Raw genomic sequence first — 20,947 nt, 5'->3', positions numbered from 1 at the left:
AAACATTGCATATGCGCAAACCACACACTTTGGCAGATCGAGCAATGTCAATAACAGGATGGGCTTTAGAAACTGACCTTATGTAGAAACCGATGGAACGATGTTACGTGTTTCTTTTATGGATTTACTTAAGAAATAAAGTACGAGTTTTCGTGAATGTTGCAGAATAACCTCCGAGGTCGAGAAATGTTGTTTTGAAATATAAAAGCCGAGGCGTTAGCCGAGGCTTTTATATTTCAAACAACATTTCGAGACCGAGGAGGTTATCCTGCAACATTCACAAAAACAAGAACTTTATTTCTATTCTACTAACAGCCCAGTATTTCTACAGATCGTTTCTCCTATAGAGAGACGATCTAGGTCATTTTGACGGCTGTTCCGTGTAACCCCTATGGTTTTGTTAGTAATGTTTACATGTGAATAGATCAAAGGAATCACATGCAGACGACAGACAAAATTTTTCTTTGGATTTTTAATACTCTTTACTTATTTATAAAATATCTTTAAATCATGTTCCTAATATTTTAAGGGCAATATAATACGATTATTCCTACTATACGTTATATTTTTTATGTAAAAACACGCAGTGAAAATGTGCTAGGGAGGTGCTAGGAACAGCTGCATTGATCTCTTAAAAATAGAAATTTGAGGCAATACACATCGTTTTGACTGGATCTAACACATAAAATTGACATAGTTTTAAAACCTTTTGCGGTTGAAAGTTGTACCTTCATGGTCAGTGCGAGACAAATAGGTATTTCTGATTTGATAATTTACTGATGACGTTCGTGGTTTATTGGAGAATAATGTCCGCGGCATCTCTTTGATCTCGGCAATAACTGAAGTTGAATATTATTTAGCTACTCAGTTGGTTGTAGTTCGGTCAGTGTTTTCAAAAAGACACAGACAATTTACACTCTCTATGAACGACACACGTATTCGATATGCATTCGATGTAAGGGAGCGCAATCTGTGCAAAATAATAATGATACCTTGAAAATTCTTGTAAAGAATAAAAAAAACTTGCTTTTTTTGTTATTGCTGTTTTCTTTTTTCTTTATCACAAACATTTAACTGCAATGTGTAGTTAATGCATCAACAAGTCCGTGCAACCTACATGCCTCGATCGAAAAGCAACCGACGATAACTTTCTCAACTACTGTAGATACCCCAGTGGCAGTAGAGGAGCGATCGAAACTAATATGGCGACCAAATGCTTTATGCATTCATGTAAGCTTTAACATATAACAAGAATCAAAGGAGAATTTGGTTTTAAGTTGGATTTCAAAAATTACCCTTGTTTTAACGGAAGGAACATTTTAACATTTGCAGCCTCCACAACTATAAACATGCTTATTTGATATTTGATTTAAAAACACTGTATTGATATAATAATGAAACTATATCCAACAAAAAGAAGATACAAATAACAGTTAAATTCTTTTTACAAATAGAATGGATAAAGTTGTTATAACGTGTTGGTATTTAAAAGTACGAACACTGTAAAGAAAAGTACTAGAGAGATAATGACAAACATGAGAGAGGAAGGCAGATACAGAAATAACAATGAAAGAATTGATAAACATCAACTTCAATTAAGATAGTCGGATAGAAACACAGAAGCAGAGGGGCAAGGCATACTTATTGCAATTGATAGAGGGAAAAGAGAAATATACATTAATATTGATAGAGGGGGGAAGAATTATATACATTTACCTTCATTACAGAGTGCCCCTGTGAATCCACCTGCGCATGTACACGTGAAAGATCCATCGCTGTTGCTGCATGTTCCTTCGTGTTGACATGGATTGTCAAGACATTCATTGATATCTAAAAGTTATTATGATTTTAAGCTGTTATCTCAGCCATAACATAAACTAGAAAAAACAATATAAAATACAAACAAATACAAGAAAGCAACATCAATTAAGACATTAAAATGCATGTAATAGTCCTCGTATTTAAAGCTGACATGAATTCATAAATACGCATTATTTCTCTTTTATCTCCGACTACCGCCATATTAGTTGTGGCTCATCGATACACACCCCCTATATACATGTATCTGCATTCAGGCATTTCATACACCTGAACTCTGGACGAAAAGACGTGTAGAAAAACGTGTTGAACATAAATAATATGACAACAAGTAAACTGGCAAGGTATATCTCAGCGAACAACGAAGTAGACAGACTGAAGCCAAGGCACAGATACTTTAAAAATCCTCGATAATTGTAAACCGCTTCCTATGTTGTTTCTATTTAAACATTGCATATGCGCAAACCACACACTTTGGCAGATCGAGCAATGTCAATAACAGGATGGACTTTAGAAACTGACCTTATGTAGAAACCGATGGAACGATGTTACGTGTTACTTTTATGGATTTACTATTATTTAGCTACTGAGTTGAATGTTGTTCAGCCAGTGTTTTCAAAAAGACGCAGACATTATGCACTCTCTATGAACGACACACGTATTCGATATGCATTCGATGTAAGGGAGCGCAATCTGTGCAAAATAATAATGATACCTTGAAAATTCTTGTAAAGAATAAAAAAAACTTGTATTTTTGTGATTGCTGTTTCCTTTTTTCTTTATCACAAACATTTTACTGCAATGTGTAGTTTATGCATCAACAAGTCCGTGCAACCTACATGCCTTGATCGGAAAGCAACCGACGATAACTTTCTCAACTACTGTAGATACCCCAGTGGCAGTAGAGGAGCGATCGAAACTAATATGGCGACCAAATGCTTTATGCATTCATGTAAGCTTTAACATATAACAAGAATCAAAGGAGAATTTGGTTTTAAGTTGGATTTCAAAAATTATCCTTATTTTAACGGAAGGAACATTTTAACATTTGCAGCCTCCACAACTATAAACATGCTTATTTGATATTCGATTTTAAATAAAACTGTATTGATATAATAATGAAACTATATCCAACAAAATGAAGCTACAAATAACAGTTTAATTCTTTATACAAATAGAATGGATAAAGTTGTAATAACATGTTGGTATTTAAAAGTACGAACACTGTAAAGAAAAGTACTAGAGAGATAATGACAAACATGACAGAGGAAGGCAGATACACAGAAATAACAATGAAAGAGTTGATAAACACCAACTTAAATTAAGATAGTCGGACAGAAACACAGAAGCAGAGGGGCAAGGCATACTTATTTATATTGATAGAGGGAAAAGAGAAATATACATTAATATTGATAGAGGGGGGAAGAATTATATACATTTACCTTCATTACAGAGTGCCCCTGTGAATCCACCTGTGCATGTACACGTGAAAGATCCATCGCTGTTGCTGCATGTTCCTTCGTGTTGACATGGATTGTCAAGACATTCATTGATATCTAAAAGTTATTATGATTTTAAGCTGTTATCTCAGCCATAACATAAACTAGAAAAAACAATATAAAATACAAACAAATACAAGAAAGCAACATCAATTAAGACATTTAAATGCATGTAATAGTCCTCGTATTTAAAGCTGACATGAATTCATAAATACGCATTATTTCTCTTTTATCTCCGACTACCGCCATATTAGTTGTGGCTCATCGATACACATCCCCTATATACATGTATCTGCATTCAGGCATTTCATACACCCGAACCTTGAACGAAAAGACGTGTAGAAAAACGTGTTGAACATAAATAATATGACAACAAGTAAACTGGCAAGGTATATCTCAGCGAACAACGAAGTAGACAGACTGAAACCAAGGCACAGATACTTAAAAAATCCTCGATAATTGTAGACCGCTTCCTGTGTTGTTTCTGTTTAAACATTGCATATGCGCAAACCACACACTTTGGCAGATCGAGCAATGTCAATAACAGGATGGGCTTTAGAAACTGACCTTATGTAGAAACCGATGGAACGATGTTACGTGTTTCTTTTATGGATTTACTTAAGAAATAAAGTACGAGTTTTCGTGAATGTTGCAGAATAACCTCCGAGGTCGAGAAATGTTGTTTTGAAATATAAAAGCCGAGGCGTTAGCCGAGGCTTTTATATTTCAAACAACATTTCGAGACCGAGGAGGTTATCCTGCAACATTCACAAAAACAAGAACTTTATTTCTATTCTACTAACAGCCCAGTATTTCTACAGATCGTTTCTCCTATAGAGAGACGATCTAGGTCATTTTGACGGCTGTTCCGTGTAACCCCTATGGTTTTGTTAGTAATGTTTACATGTGAATAGATCAAAGGAATCACATGCAGACGACAGACAAAATTTTTCTTTGGATTTTTAATACTCTTTACTTATTTATAAAATATCTTTAAATCATGTTCCTAATATTTTAAGGGCAATATAATACGATTATTCCTACTATACGTTATATTTTTTATGTAAAAACACGCAGTGAAAATGTGCTAGGGAGGTGCTAGGAACAGCTGCATTGATCTCTTAAAAATAGAAATTTGAGGCAATACACATCGTTTTGACTGGATCTAACACATAAAATTGACATAGTTTTAAAACCTTTTGCGGTTGAAAGTTGTACCTTCATGGTCAGTGCGAGACAAATAGGTATTTCTGATTTGATAATTTACTGATGACGTTCGTGGTTTATTGGAGAATAATGTCCGCGGCATCTCTTTGATCTCGGCAATAACTGAAGTTGAATATTATTTAGCTACTCAGTTGGTTGTAGTTCGGTCAGTGTTTTCAAAAAGACACAGACAATTTACACTCTCTATGAACGACACACGTATTCGATATGCATTCGATGTAAGGGAGCGCAATCTGTGCAAAATAATAATGATACCTTGAAAATTCTTGTAAAGAATAAAAAAAACTTGCTTTTTTTGTTATTGCTGTTTTCTTTTTTCTTTATCACAAACATTTAACTGCAATGTGTAGTTAATGCATCAACAAGTCCGTGCAACCTACATGCCTCGATCGGAAAGCAACCGACGATAACTTTCTCAACTACTGTAGATACCCCAGTGGCAGTAGAGGAGCGATCGAAACTAATATGGCGACCAAATGCTTTATGCATTCATGTAAGCTTTAACATATAACAAGAATCAAAGGAGAATTTGGTTTTAAGTTGGATTTCAAAAATTACCCTTGTTTTAACGGAAGGAACATTTTAACATTTGCAGCCTCCACAACTATAAACATGCTTATTTGATATTTGATTTAAAAACACTGTATTGATATAATAATGAAACTATATCCAACAAAAAGAAGCTACAAATAACAGTTAAATTCTTTTTACAAATAGAATGGATAAAGTTGTTATAACGTGTTGGTATTTAAAAGTACGAACACTGTAAAGATAAGTACTAGAGAGATAATGACAAACATGAGAGAGGAAGGCAGATACAGAAATAACAATGAAAGAATTGATAAACATCAACTTCAATTAAGATAGTCGGATAGAAACACAGAAGCAGAGGGGCAAGGCATACTTATTGATATTGATAGAGGGAAAAGAGAAATATACATTAATATTGATAGAGGGGGGAAGAATTATATACATTTACCTTCATTACAGAGTGCCCCTGTGAATCCACCTGCGCATGTACACGTGAAAGATCCATCGCTGTTGCTGCATGTTCCTTCGTGTTGACATGGATTGTCAAGACATTCATTGATATCTAAAAGTTATTATGATTTTAAGCTGTTATCTCAGCCATAACATAAACTAGAAAAAACAATATAAAATACAAACAAATACAAGAAAGCAACATCAATTAAGACATTAAAATGCATGTAATAGTCCTCGTATTTAAAGCTGACATGAATTCATAAATACGCATTATTTCTCTTTTATCTCCGACTACCGCCATATTAGTTGTGGCTCATCGATACACACCCCCTATATACATGTATCTGCATTCAGGCATTTCATACACCTGAACTCTGGACGAAAAGACGTGTAGAAAAACGTGTTGAACATAAATAATATGACAACAAGTAAACTGGCAAGGTATATCTCAGCGAACAACGAAGTAGACAGACTGAAGCCAAGGCACAGATACTTTAAAAATCCTCGATAATTGTAAACCGCTTCCTATGTTGTTTCTATTTAAACATTGCATATGCGCAAACCACACACTTTGGCAGATCGAGCAATGTCAATAACAGGATGGACTTTAGAAACTGACCTTATGTAGAAACCGATGGAACGATGTTACGTGTTACTTTTATGGATTTACTATTATTTAGCTACTGAGTTGAATGTTGTTCAGCCAGTGTTTTCAAAAAGACGCAGACATTATGCACTCTCTATGAACGACACACGTATTCGATATGCATTCGATGTAAGGGAGCGCAATCTGTGCAAAATAATAATGATACCTTGAAAATTCTTGTAAAGAATAAAAAAAACTTGTATTTTTGTGATTGCTGTTTCCTTTTTTCTTTATCACAAACATTTTACTGCAATGTGTAGTTTATGCATCAACAAGTCCGTGCAACCTACATGCCTTGATCGGAAAGCAACCGACGATAACTTTCTCAACTACTGTAGATACCCCAGTGGCAGTAGAGGAGCGATCGAAACTAATATGGCGACCAAATGCTTTATGCATTCATGTAAGCTTTAACATATAACAAGAATCAAAGAAGAATTTGGTTTTAAGTTGTATTTCAAAAATTATCCTTATTTTAACGGAAGGAACATTTTAACATTTGCAGCCTCCACAACTATAAACATGCTTATTTGATATTCGATTTTAAATAAAACTGTATTGATATAATAATGAAACTATATCCAACAAAATGAAGCTACAAATAACAGTTTAATTCTTTATACAAATAGAATGGATAAAGTTGTAATAACATGTTGGTATTTAAAAGTACGAACACTGTAAAGATAAGTACTAGAGAGATAATGACAAACATGACAGAGGAAGGCAGATACACAGAAATAACAATGAAAGAGTTGATAAACACCAACTTAAATTAAGATAGTCGGATAGAAACACAGAAACAGAGGGGCAAGGCATACTTATTTATATTGATAGAGGGAAAAGAGAAATATACATTAATATTGATAGCGGGGGAAGAATAATATACATTTACCTTCATTACAGAGTGCCCCTGTGAATCCACCTGCGCATGTACACGTGAAAGATCCATCGCTGTTGCTGCATGTTCCTCCGTTTTGACATGGATTGTCAAGACATTCATTGATATCTAAAAGTTATTATGATTTTAAGCTGTTATCTCAGCCATAACATAAACTAGAAAAAACAATATAAAATACAAACAAATACAAGAAAGCAACATCAATTAAGACATTAAAATGCATGTAATAGTCCTCGTATTTAAAGCTGACATGAATTCATAAATACGCATTATTTCTCTTTTATCTCCGACTACCGCCATATTAGTTGTGGCTCATCGATACACATCCCCTATATACATGTATCTGCATTCAGGCATTTCATACACCCGAACCTTGAACGAAAAGACGTGTAGACAAACGTGTTGAACATAAATAATATGACAACAAGTAAACTGGCAAGGTATATCTCAGCGAACAACGAAGTAGACAGACTGAAACCAAGGCACAGATACTTAAAAAATCCTCGATAATTGTAGACCGCTTCCTGTGTTGTTTCTGTTTAAACATTGCATATGCGCAAACCACACACTTTGGCAGATCGAGCAATGTCAATAACAGGATGGGCTTTAGAAACTGACCTTATGTAGAAACCGATGGAACGATGTTACGTGTTACTTTTTTGGATTTACTTAAGAAATAAAGTACGAGTTTTCGTGAATGTTGCAGAATAACCTCCGAGGTCGAGAAATGTTGTTTTGAAATATAAAAGCCGAGGTTTTCCACATTTAAAATGTAGGGCGTAACACATTTTCTAGTTCCTTACCTTCATCACAAATTATCCCGGTCCATCCGGCGCCACATGTACAGTAGAATGAGCCGGGTGTGTTTATACATGTGGCTCCATTGAGGCAAGGATCACTCTGGCATTCATCAACATCTTGAAATATTTAAATGATATTAAAATGATTACAATGACTTGATCAACTGCAAGTTTTCTAATTGGAAACGCGGACGTTTTTCTACATGCGTTGACAGGACAGCCGATGCCTAACTTTGCCGTTTAAGTATAACAAAACATACTAGAGCTTGACTATCGATTAATGGTCTTCTTTAATGATATTTGGTTACCCTAAAAATTTTGTGCATTTCACGTTTTAAAACTGATGGACAAGAAATGATATCGATCTCCGTTTTATCCAAAAATTGACCTTGTAAGCGCTCTCATGCCTACAAATTTTGACGGATTTTTATTAAATTTATACGAAATGTTTATACCACTAATACCTTGGTCAAGTTCGAAAATCAGCATTGGTCGATACTTTTTGTTGGAGCTATGGGACTTTGACCCCAATATTGACTCCGTTTTATCCAAAAATTGACCTTGTAAGCGCTCTCATGCCTACAAATTTTGACGGATTTTTATTAAATTTATACGAAATGTTTATACCACTAATACCTTGGTCAAGTTCGAAAATCAGCATTGGTCGATACTTTTTGTTGGAGCTATGGGACTTTGACCCCAATATTGACTCCGTTTTATCCAAAAATTGACCTTGTAAGCGCTCTTATGCCTACAAATTATGACGGATTTTCATTAAATTTATACCAAATGTTTATACCACTAATACATTGGTCAAGTTCGAAAATCAGTATTTGTCGATACTTTTTGGTGGAGTTATGGGACTTTGACCCCAATAATGACTCCGTTTTATCCAAAAATTGACCTTGTAAGCGCTCTCATGCCTACAAATTTTGACGGATTTTCATTAAATTTATACCAAATGTTTATACCAGTAATACCTTGGTCAAGTTCGAAAATCAGTATTGGTCGATAGACTCGATACTTGTATACTGATTGCCGGCGGGGGACCCAGGAATTCTATTCTTGTTTTAATGTAATTAGTTCCATGTAACTATATCGATTTATCATGCATTGTAATTATTTATCTATTGTCATTTATTGAGAACGTGTTTTAGTGTTTGGTAGTGTACATTGTACTTACTGTACATGTATGTACGTATAATGGTTAGCTAAACTAAACACCACTTTCATGCTATCGTTATTGTTTGTTTGTTTTTTTAAATTTAACTCAACTCATTGCTGTTGTAGCTTGCGTCAATCCTGTTATTATTATCACGTGTATAACTTTTTTGATCGAGTTGCTCAGTATTAAAAATTGGAGAAAAAAAATTATACAGAAATAATGATAAACAGTACAAATTAAGGTTAGAATTAAGTAAATACAAATTTCTTCCGGTGAACACGATATTGTAACATCATGTTCGCAATACAGACCCTCGCTAAAGAACAAAAATCAACTTCGTGCATTTTATATGTATGTAACATTAAAGAAAAAGAATTACCCATAGTATTACATTCTTCTATTTCTATTAAAATATTAACAATTGCCTGCAGCAAGTCAACTAACCATCTTTGTATGTAAAATGTTCGTAATACAATCTAAATCACAACTGGAGATAGATATCTGTTGTTTTATATACATAATCGTTGGTTATGCGTGCGATCGATTACATGTAGCAGTCGTGATTCATATCATTTCAAAATCAGAAAGGTTTTTTGTTCTTACAAATGTTGCCGCTGTTTTAAAAAAAAATATGCACCCCTATATTAATTTGGTCAAGTGCCGTTGCGTTCAATGTATTTATATAAGACAGTATATATCGCCTTCATCAAACTGGAGTCAAACTGGTCAAAGTCCAAGCTCTCGTTAAAACGGCTCTAGATGAACAATTTGATAAATTATCATGAAGTACAAGAGAAATGCTTTGATTATGAGAAATGATTGAACGATATTTTTTTTACAAAGTTAAATTTTCAAAACCCAATTAAAAGGTACATGACTATCAAATAAACATTTGCGTTTTTCATTTCAAATTTAATTTATTATTGAATATACTTTTTTAAACGAATTCTTTTTAAAATAACACGAGTAAAACAGGTGCGCTAAACGTCAATTAGTCGATTTGACGCGAAAAGCCCCGCATGATATTATCACGTCCTGAATTTCGTAACGTCATATACCAGTAACGTTACATATTTGGCGATTCAAACATTTACGTTGGCAGCGAAAGGGTTAATCACCATTATGCCTGGGAGAATTCAATACGGGGCGAAACCGTTTGCAATAAAGGGGCGGAAACAGAAAATAACACTGAGCGAAAATAACCCTGTATACAGTAACGGCATACACGTAATTTACTAATACGATATGTACAAATAGTCAGTCTGTTATACCTAATATATATATATATATATATATATATATATATATATATATATATATATATATATATATATATATATATATATATAAAACAATTCAAAGAGAGAATAGGGTACATATTTAATTTACTTTAACGAGCCAAAGAGGAGTTATAAATGAGAGAGAGAGAGAGAGACAATTTACCTTCATTACAGACTGCCCCTGTGAATCCACCTTCGCATGCACAGTTGAAAGATCCAGCGTTGTTACTGCATGTTCCTCCGTTGTCACATGGATCGTTCAGGCATTCATTAATATCTGAAAGTTTATGACTCAATTATAACATTACGCTATGTGTTTGAATATACTGGCATTATACATATAAACTTAATCCTGATCAAAACAATACTAATAATGCTCTAATATATATTTTGAAATCTTCTGTTAAGAAATTTTTTGAAAATTGCCTATTTCGTTATTTCTCTTGATGTATGTAAATCTGTAATAGAATATCTTCAGCTAAATAATTTTGGCAAAAAAGACCCCTTTCCAATGAAATAAATATAGATAACAACCGTAGATATACGTGTACATGTATCCCTTTTTTACAGCGAGAAACTCACAAGAAAATCTGTTTCATTTTCCGTTTAAAGATTTACTTAAGCGTCTTCTTAAAAGAGAAGGAACATATAAATGTACTAAATTTTGTTGACAATCTCGACATTTTAAAACATATGTTTTCCACATTTAAAATGTAGGGCGTAACACATTTTCTAGTTCCTTACCTTCATCACAAATTATCCCGGTCCATCCGGCGTCACATGTACAGTTGAATGAGCCGGGTGTGTTTATACATGTGGCTCCATTGAGGCAAGGATCACTCTGGCATTCATCAACATCTTGAAATATTTAAATGATATTAAAATGATTACAATGACTTGATCAACTGCAAGTTTTCTTCTTTAAAAACGCGGACGTTTTTCTACATGCGTTGACAGGACAGTCGATGCCTAACTTTGCCGTTTAAGTATAACAAAACATACTAGAGCTGGAATATCGATTAATACGAGGGTCAATCAAAAAATACAAAGACAATATGGCTGTCCATTATATATTTTTCATGAAAGTCATACTTAACAGATTAATCTGTGCACCAACGCTTATGTTATTGATATGCGAAGTTTTAGTTCATTTGATGAAACGGTATTTTTGTTACCCCTTTTTAAAAACAACATGTTTTGTCACCACGGCGCACGGTGACGTTCAAAAAATAACGTCAAGATTAAACACGCACAGTTTATAGATATGTCCCGTCTTTATATCACGCTTAGTCTCTTGTGACTTTCTCCTTACTATTCAAAATGGCACTGAACCACTTAACAGCTTATTTGCACACATTTGTTCCAGAATCATAAGTTAGTTCTTCAAAGTTTTCATTTTCTAACCGTGTATCTCTTAGTTTAGAGTAAGGATAACCCTTAACGTCGATTGACGTTACTTATTTTTTGACCAAATATTTACAGATATTCTACTCTCTTTCGGACTGTTTTACATTCAAAATACACTTACCACCACCCCCACAAAATTTATTACAGTTAAACACAAACTTGCATATAATTGTTGACTTATTTTTTGCACCATAGAGCATTTTCACAGCGTTTGTCGCCTTTTTCCTGGGTTTAATCCATTTTGTTTGTACCTCTCGTTGCGCCGTGACGTCCGGCGACGTCGATGTTTTTAGTCAATTCTGAAGAGGACTATCTGTCTTTAGTAACTAATATCTGTTCGACAAAACAATATATCCCGCCATTATTTGGAACATAGACTTCCAAGACAAAACTTCATTTGAGGTTTCAATATTATTTGGTTTTAAGCCCAATTTATAGAGATATTACTTTCAACATTATATGGTTAATTGTTGACATACCACAAATTTTTACCGTGCGCCGTGACCTCATTTTTGCAGGATTAGAATCTAAATAATTCTTAGAAATAAAGAAATTTCTTAACTTTTTTTCTTGCAAATTGTTTAAAACTATTGCTAGATTATGTCTACTAAATTTAGTAATGATATGATTTTAAGTAACAAAGCTATGACAAAAGTCTTCGTATTTTTTGATTGACCCTCGTAGTCATATTTAATGTTCTTTGGTTACCCTAATAATATTTTGCATCTCACGTTTTAAAACTGATGGACAACTGATATCAATCTTAAAAACAACCACCAAAATAGAAGTAAGTCAAAACAGTTTAGGCTTTGAATTCATTTTTTTCATTTGATAATCATGTTAAACATTAATTACTTCAGTATCAAAGAAAGCAAAAGCTTATTTGATGCTTTATACGTTGCCTTAAATTTGATACATACAATGTAATACAAACTGTATACAGGGAAATGTTTGGCCACGTTTTAATTTCGCTCCGTTTGCGCCGTCGTTGTCAGCGGGCAAATTCAAGACTGGACGAATTTCAATATTTGATATTATCTCGCTTTAATCACAACTGTGTCTGGGCGAATTCAAGACGGGGCGAAACCGTCTGCAAGTAAAAGGGGCGGAAATAACCCTGTATACAGTAACAGTATTACTCAATGAACATAATTTACTAATACGATATAAATAAGTTTTTAGACTTATATGGCTAATAGATGTATAGGCGAAAACACAACGATAACAAATCAAAGAAAGAAGAGGGTACATATCAATTTATTTTAACGAGCCAGAATTATAAGCAATTGAGAGAGAGAGAGAGAGAGAGAGAGAGAGAGAGAGAGGGATTACCTTCATTACAAAGTGTCCCTCTCCAACTATGTGCACACATACAAGTGAAAGATCCATTGTTGTTACTGCATGTTCCTCCATTCTGACATGGATTGCTCAGACATTCATCAATATCTTTTAAAATTTAGAATTAGAATAAATTATGACCAGTTTTGCTTCTTTTAACTATCATAATTAAAGATGCATGGGTTTATATTCGAATTTATATTCAACCATTGCGAATATGTTATCGTAAACATTGTATATGGAGAAACTCTAATTTCACATTTTGCTTAGAGATGTGCTTGCATTGTCACATATTAATGAAAATAAAAAAATCATACGAGGTTGAAAAATATTCTCCATACAAAATCGATTAACTAAGTTAAGAAAAGTTCTTTTGCTAGCATATTATTAATGAAATGTCTGCGTATGTAAACCCGTTAGTAGTAAAATTTTCATCAGATAACAATTTTGCAACGACAAAAATTGAATATAATAACCACATTAACAGCCCTCTCCCCCTTTCTTTAACAGAAAAAAAAACCTTTTTTGTATATTATCGACATTACTATGATATTCGGTCATATTTGATACGCAGTTTAAATTTTGTTAAAAAAACCCAAAAAAACTCTTCCTTTTTTTCTTTTCCAAATCAATATATAGTAACATGTACACGTTTCATACTTTTTAAAGGAAAAAAAAGTATTGATACATTAATTACAGAAGATATTCGTATTTTAAAAAGACGTAAAATCAAGGTTCAGACATAGGCTTATCATCTTCCATCTTTATTAGAAAATATTAGGTACTTTCCATATTATGAATTGATAAAAGCCTACGACATTGGAAGAATCAATGTTAAAATTTATGTGTGCTAGATTCAAGTGCAGACCGGAGAAGGTTGTGCCTGATAATGATTTTAATGCAGACCAAGAATATACATTGCAAAAGGTACAGAAAACAAAAATGTTAAAATATTCAATACGTGTAGATATGAATGCATTGTTTTTTCCATGGTTTACGTATATCATTATTAAAAAGATTTGTCCTTTAAAAATGTCATACATACTTTAGTGCGAATTTTTTAGCGTAGTTGTACGTGTTTTATTTCATGTTTATTGGAACATTTCTATTGTCAATCAATTTATTTACTTATACAACTGTTTGCAAACATTAGGCATAATAACACTTTCACTGCGTTGTTCTAAACTGTTGGCATTGCTGGTGCCGTGAATGTGGCTCAGTACTCGTGATATCGAAAAACAATAGTAAACCCGTTTCATTTTCCATGTTGTGTTACTGGAACCAAAAAACTTAATTCCTTGGTTTCATTTACAAGATTTAAAATACCATTTTTTATTCAAAACTAAAGATTAATAATTTATTTCTTCACTTATCCGAATAGCATATTCACCTGTACAGACAATGTTGTATTTCCACTCTCCGTTTGACTGACAGTTCAGTTGTCCTGAACCAGACTGGGAGTATCCGTCAGCACACGAGGCGTGTATCCTCCTGCGTATACCAATGGCGTCCTCACGTCGTGTTGTATTCAAGTTTATTCCTTTTTGATCGGGTATTCCACAATCTTATGAATAAAGACACACAATTAACAATGTAATCTTTCACTGAAATTAATATGATTAATACCTATGATAAGAGGCTACATTTTACTTTTACAAAAAAGACACGACAATGTTGTCAATTTTTCTAGTCTATTGTGATATTTTCTTCAACTGACAGTTTGTTTAATTAATATTTATGTCTAACAATTTATACTCCTGGAAGTATTATAGTATATTGTGTTAAATTAAAACATAATACTTGTCGACAAACGGTCTTTTATATATTTCGTTTAGATTATTTATTTTGTTAAAAAAATAGCTCTCTTTGACACTTGAAAATTTTCCAATATGCGTAAGGAAAACCAATTATGTACATGTAACACGTGTATATTTTTAATGGTATCTATCTGCATTAAAGAAAGGTACCGGGTGATTTTACCTGACAAAACACATTCAAAAAAATTTTCCTCGGAATATCTCTTGTGTTTACATGTCTGGTTGATTTCACAGGTTGAGTTCGAACAAGCTCCAGCCAGCTCCTACCAAAGTAAAACAATAATGAACACGAGAGTTCACTGTAAATGTAACTTATTTAACCTATTCTTAAATGTTTATTGTTTATATAAATGTACAGTTTATATGTATATTTGCGTAATTATTTAAAAAATTGTATGCAACAGAGTTTTGAAGGTTTTAAAGTGGATCACTAAGATGACAAATTTTACAATATTGTTTTATTATAAACCATTTTTTATAACATTTTCTAAGAATATTTTAAAAGCCGATTCACATATTCTATTTCATTGTCAAATTGGTTGAGACTACCATTTAAAAATATCTCTTTTCCTTTTTTTTTTTGGCTATCAAACTGTTGATTTTGGATGCCAGAGGAAATAAATATATCTGGCTTGATTTTCAGGTTCGTGTGTATTTTCGATGTCAACAAACTGTCTTGCATAAAAGCGGCTTAAGTTTCATATCACGTAGCCAATCCACGATATGTATTGACTTTTGTTAAACTGGTCGACAAAATTTATTGATTTTAGTTAAACATGCTTTACTGCGTCTATTTTTTTTTAAATCATCCAATTAATTTATGCATCGATCCTCTTGGTATCAATAAAATATAGAGACTACAAAGATGTTTTTTTCTGATGCCAATGTAAATATTAGGGACTTAGCCAACAATTACTCTCCACATCGTACACATTTAAATGGGAAACTAAATAATTTATAATTCTAACGTAATGTTGACCTACATATGATAGTCAGGTAAAACGTAAAAGATTACACGAACAACTTGTCTCCTGACTCTCAACCTCTAATCTAAATCTTAAACTCTGGCTTTGACTAACGAATCTAAAGAAAAAAGAAAAAGAAAAAAAAATTGATTGGCGTGACTCTAAATATTTGAAATGTATAAATTATCCAACCAGATAATATTTCTTTAATCGCCCAGTTAAACGACTATCAATTCATCTACGTAAATCGACTGACTGTTATGTTATTACATTAACTCTATTAGTGTCAAACACACATGTAAGATGAACACTATTGCCTTTCAATCCTCACGTTCTAACAAATATATGTTCATAAAGCTATATTTGACTACTTTGATCGTCTATTTCTTTGTTACAGTTGAGACAAGCTCGATAAACATTTGGTTACATTCTAACACATCACAATCAGGAGGAATTTCCAACAAGCTTAAACTGTAGAAAATAACCGCAACATCCAAAATATACATTTAACATGGTAATAACAAACTCAGAAACGTTACACATGTCTAGAATTGTATCGTTTATTTATGTTTATAAATGATGCAAAACATGAAAAAAGCAGTGTATTTATTCATCAACAATTCATTTTAAATGCTTACTTTGCTAAAACTTTACAATTAAATTTAAGAATATCAAAAAAGAATCCACTTAAAGTTAAATGAACTGTTTCCGCCACTTCCTTTTTCACCATGAGAACGGTAGTCTAAAAACGCATTAAAAAAAAAAACATTTACTTTTTAGTGACGATCTCTTTTTTCATTGCAGATATAATATTTGGTTGAATCTTAATAGTATATTTAAGCAACTCAAAACGCTAGAATTGTTGATGCAGATTTAAAAAAGAAATTAAAACTACAATCTTGATCATAATAAATATAGGGAATATAGGGAGCTATCAGGAAAGAAAACCATATCACAATACGATGGTTGTTATTATGTGTACTCTTTAGGATGACGTATATTTTAATATATGACTACCAATTGAAAACAAGTATGCCAAAAATCATATGATTTTGAAGTTGTTTTCAAAAGATACAGCGAATTTTATTTCGCATGAATTGGATTTACGGAACACCATTTCTCATTTCCACAACGTCAGGTGACGCCGAACTACTGATAGGCAATTTAAACCTGCCACTCTTTCTCAAAGCAAGCATCTGTTAGTCCACACACTTTTCATGCCATTAACCTATTTAAAAAATTCTCGTTCACATCATTATTTGTCAAATTTTTGTTCAATGTCTTTTGTGTCAAATCGTAGATTATGTAGGTCTGAGAATCTCTGTCCACGCAGTTTCGACTTTATTGATAAGGAAAATGACCAAAACTTATTGTGATCTCTTACATGTATTTGGTTTATTCTTACGCGGTTAAATTGTACATTTTCTTAATAAGGAAAATGCGTACAAAATGCTAAACAATTAAAAATTGACATGCTCCGTGAAACATATCTTATCAAAATAATTAATCTGTGTATTTTTTAAGGTGCATTCAAAAATAAAATAATCTTTACATATTTCTTAAAAAAAAAGTCACGATTAAATATGAAAAGTTTCGTTGGTATCATGCGAACCTGTCCGCGAACTTTTCTAACAACCCTCGTAGTCGTAATATTCAAATAAATCATACTTGATTCGATAGCTGTGTCAGAGACGATATAAACAGGTTAGTTGATAGTAAATAACCATTTAAACATATTTACCTTAGGCCAGTGCCCCCTTTCACTGTATACCCATCCAGCACTGTCCATGTAGTTAGTCTCCGCTGTCGTCTTATTTTCGTAATTGATTTCACAGTAATTAGCCCCTTTGAAATAGTTGACTGATTTACACCGTGGTGTCACCATACATTCCGTCACACAGTCCAAGAAACTGACTTCTGTAAATGACTGGATCAGTTTCCTGTCCAATCTGTGTCCTCGCTGAAGTTGAGAGAAGCCCGGTTTTAGGCTGCCATAACACGGCACAAGGACGGTTATTAAAAGCCACGGACATCGGAAGATTTGGAACAACAACATTGTACTATATAAAGATATAGGTTTCCTCCCAATCTTGAACAGTGCGACTTACGCTTCAAAATAATAATAATTTGGACAACTTGAGTTTGTTTTTCATATAGAGTTTGTGATGTACATTTTTGATTTATTGATTAATATGTAACCAATAGGCACTTAAATGATGAGGTAAATAATTAATCGGTAATCAATCACTAAGGAAAAGAAGCAATTTTGTAGTTTTTATTAATTTTAGTCAATCTACCTTTGCTAAGGTTACACTGAATCTTGAGGGACTATTATGTTCCTTTAATGTAGTATTCTGCACTTATTATCACATTTTATTTATTTTCTTTCTCTTTCTCCCCTTCTATGTCTTTACGCTATATTTCTCCTTCTTTATATATATGTTCTATAGTATGTTATTGTGACGGTGTGATTTTTATTGGGTACGAAATACTTTGCAATGTGATCAATTTTTGATATTTTTAATACACCAAATATCTGCATAGTTCTTAGTTTTAGTTATATTCAGTACTTTTTCTATACATTAATATCATACGTGTTCATACTTAATGCACGTTTGATAAACAAGTCAAAGATTTTTCACGTCTTTTATCAATCTCACATGTATCCATGTTTACGTAAATATTTTAAAATCTGGATTAATCCTTAACTCGTATTTTTTTTATTGTTTTTATATATGTTAATATTCATTAACACGAGCAGTGTTCCATTGAAGCAAACGTCCCGAAAAACTATACCTTTTTCTACCTTGAACAACTTGAATTGAGCATTCTTAAATAATAACGTGGACGGTATTAGCTTGTTTTTTTTTAACTCGATTTTGTAATTCACATTAAGGACGATGTTTACACAGGGGTTGAGTTATTATAAAGTTCAGTGTCATGAGTAAAATTTGTTCTTAACACTAAAAGTATTTATGAAATGAAATATTATTGACAAACCATTCGATATTTTACTTTATTATGGAATTAGGCTCAAACAAAGTTGGACAAAGTTAGCAAAACAAAGGAAATTCGGACTAAAATTTTTAGATTTTGTTTTTCACTGAATATTTCTGGTAGTACTGTAATATTCAAAGAAAAGATTTTATTTGTTAGTAAACTCAATATTGCATATTTTCTGTTGGTTTTATCTCACTTTTTTTTTTAGATATTCGAATGGCTCACACTACAAATATATTTTAAAAAAAGATAAAAGACACCATATTTTAACATTTTGATCCTTGACCTCACATAAAGTTTATGCCTGCAAACCAAGGCGTTTCAGTGTAAAACTTACCAAATCATAAATAAAAAATTGTTAGCTTTATTAACCTAAGTACATAGATCGTAAAGGTTTTATGAATGACCCTCATGATAGCCCTGGCAAGATGCAGTAATTCAAATCAAGCTGTTTTAAAAAAAGTTTTTTAAATGTAACGGTGGTCTGTTATTCTCCACTTTAATTTTCCCGGATTATCACGAGATGCTAGTTCATACTCAATTAAGAACAGCAGCAACAACATCATTCTAATGAACTCCTTAACAGAGTCAGAAAATACAAAAATCGCAAAAATGGGTGAAATCAAAGAGTCACGATTAAAAATGAACCCCCTTTTTGTGTAATTAATAAACATGTTATCTTTACTCTCGGTTAAGAAAACAATATCACCGTAGAAGTTTTTTTAGCTAATCTGAGCTGAAAGCTCCAGTGAATTTTTCTGATCACTTTTTTCCGCCGTCCATCGGTCTGTCCGTTTTTTGTATTTTTTTTTTTGGGGGGGGGGGGGTTCTTTTACATTTTTTACTTTTTCTACAGTCACTGAACCGATTTCAACCAAATTTAGCACAAAGCATCCTTAGGTAAATTGAATCGAAGTTGTTAAAACTAAGTCAACTTTTCTTTTAAATGCTTTCCAGCTTTTAACATATCTTTTAAGAAGGTAAGAATCAACAACCTTTTGAGAATTTTATTCATTTATTTCTGTATGCAGAAAACTACCTTTTAAATTTAATTCAGATTTTTTTCATGAAAGTCATCTGTATCCAGAAAAATGACCAAATGTCTATATTATTTGAAGCAGACTACGACCAAAGCAAAACCGAGATCAGCTTTTCGGTTCTGCGTTGGTGATACACGCAAGTCTTGTCTATTCGGTGCTGTAAAAGTCCGTGTAAATCAATCAAAAATGAATAAAAATAAGTGCATGGGGTTGCATTGAGTGAAGTTTTCTGAATTTTACGTAAACAAATATTATTTGTATAAAATATTCATTTCATAATACATCATTCCCGGAAGAAAAAAAATATAAAAATTGGTGCAGAGGATTGCAATGAAATATTATCACTGGATTTTTAAGTTAATATTGTTGCATAAATTATTTATTTCATGACGTATTATTCCAAGTATGAAATAAACACACAGTAAACCAATCTAAATAAATTATAAATTCTTCTGGGGACTGCATTTAGAGAATTCTCTGAATGATACTTGAACAAATATCATTGTGTAAAATATTCATTTTTATTGCACCATTTCCAGTATAAAATAAATATACAGTAAATCAATCTAATCAGATATTCAGGGGAGTACAATTAGAGAATTCGCTGGATTAAAGTAAAATACTGTGTTCTCTGTATAAAAATCGTAAATCAATCGACAAAAAAAACCGCATATCGTGCCAATGACTGTAAATAAAGAAATATCGAAAGTTTAAAACCAATTGATATGCTCCCTTTTTGTAAAATATTACCACCTATAATTAAAAGAATTCTTTAGGTTAATATTTTGGATTTCTTTTCTTTTTTTTTAATTTGATGGTTCCTTATATAATGAATGAAGGTAGAAAAATTATTAATAGCTTCGCGGTTTATAATGCGTAAACTGCCCAACCCAGTTTACTGATTCATACTAGTATAAAAGAATTTTACAAATGTACCTGTAGTTATACGTAATTGAAATTTTTCAATTATGGAAGGTATATCGTTATTAGAACCATTTCATGGTGTTGAATGGTACTTTTTTTTTTAGTTTTTTTAGCTCTAAACTTTATCATTATTTGTTAA

At 32.5% G+C, this 20,947-nt stretch overlaps 3 protein-coding genes across 3 annotated transcripts in view; 1 reads left to right on the top strand and 2 right to left on the bottom strand.

Annotated features, from left to right (window-relative positions):
• The window catches only part of LOC136274997 (ATP-dependent DNA helicase pif1-like), a 423,530-nt gene that overhangs the window by 122,095 nt on the left and 280,488 nt on the right, over nt 1-20,947 (bottom strand). The gene's annotated exons all lie outside the window — the stretch shown is intronic.
• Nucleotides 1-20,947, top strand: part of LOC117685086 (fibropellin-1-like) — a 187,130-nt gene that overhangs the window by 93,919 nt on the left and 72,264 nt on the right. The window lies entirely within an intron of this gene.
• On the bottom strand, nt 9,782-17,989 carry LOC109619072 (sushi, nidogen and EGF-like domain-containing protein 1). Its single transcript, XM_066078419.1, has 7 exons — nt 17,586-17,989; nt 15,043-15,142; nt 14,453-14,626; nt 13,057-13,170; nt 11,062-11,175; nt 10,481-10,594; nt 9,782-9,792 (listed from the first exon to the last, which is right to left on the bottom strand). The coding sequence occupies exons 1-7, from the start codon at nt 17,898-17,900 to the stop codon at nt 9,782-9,784; spliced, it is 942 nt and encodes a 313-aa protein (XP_065934491.1). The 5' UTR covers nt 17,901-17,989.

The sequence above is a fragment of the Magallana gigas genome, chromosome 1 (assembly GCF_963853765.1).
Source record: "Magallana gigas chromosome 1, xbMagGiga1.1, whole genome shotgun sequence".
Lineage (NCBI taxonomy): Eukaryota > Metazoa > Mollusca > Bivalvia > Ostreida > Ostreidae > Magallana > Magallana gigas.
This window is presented reverse-complemented; position numbering and strand designations above follow the sequence as displayed.

Excerpts from the sequence above, each read along its gene's own strand:
- LOC109619072 (XM_066078419.1), bottom strand. The coding sequence starts at position 17,900 with ATGTTGTTGTTCCAAATCTTCCGATGTCCGTGGCTTTTAATAACCGTC. Across the intron at positions 14,627-15,042 it reads TTTTGAATGTGTTTTGTCAG|ATTGTGGAATACCCGATCAA; the intron begins GTAAAATCACCC and ends TTTATTCATAAG. Across the intron at positions 13,171-14,452 it reads ATACAACATTGTCTGTACAG|ATATTGATGAATGTCTGAGC; the intron begins GTGAATATGCTA and ends AAATTTTAAAAG.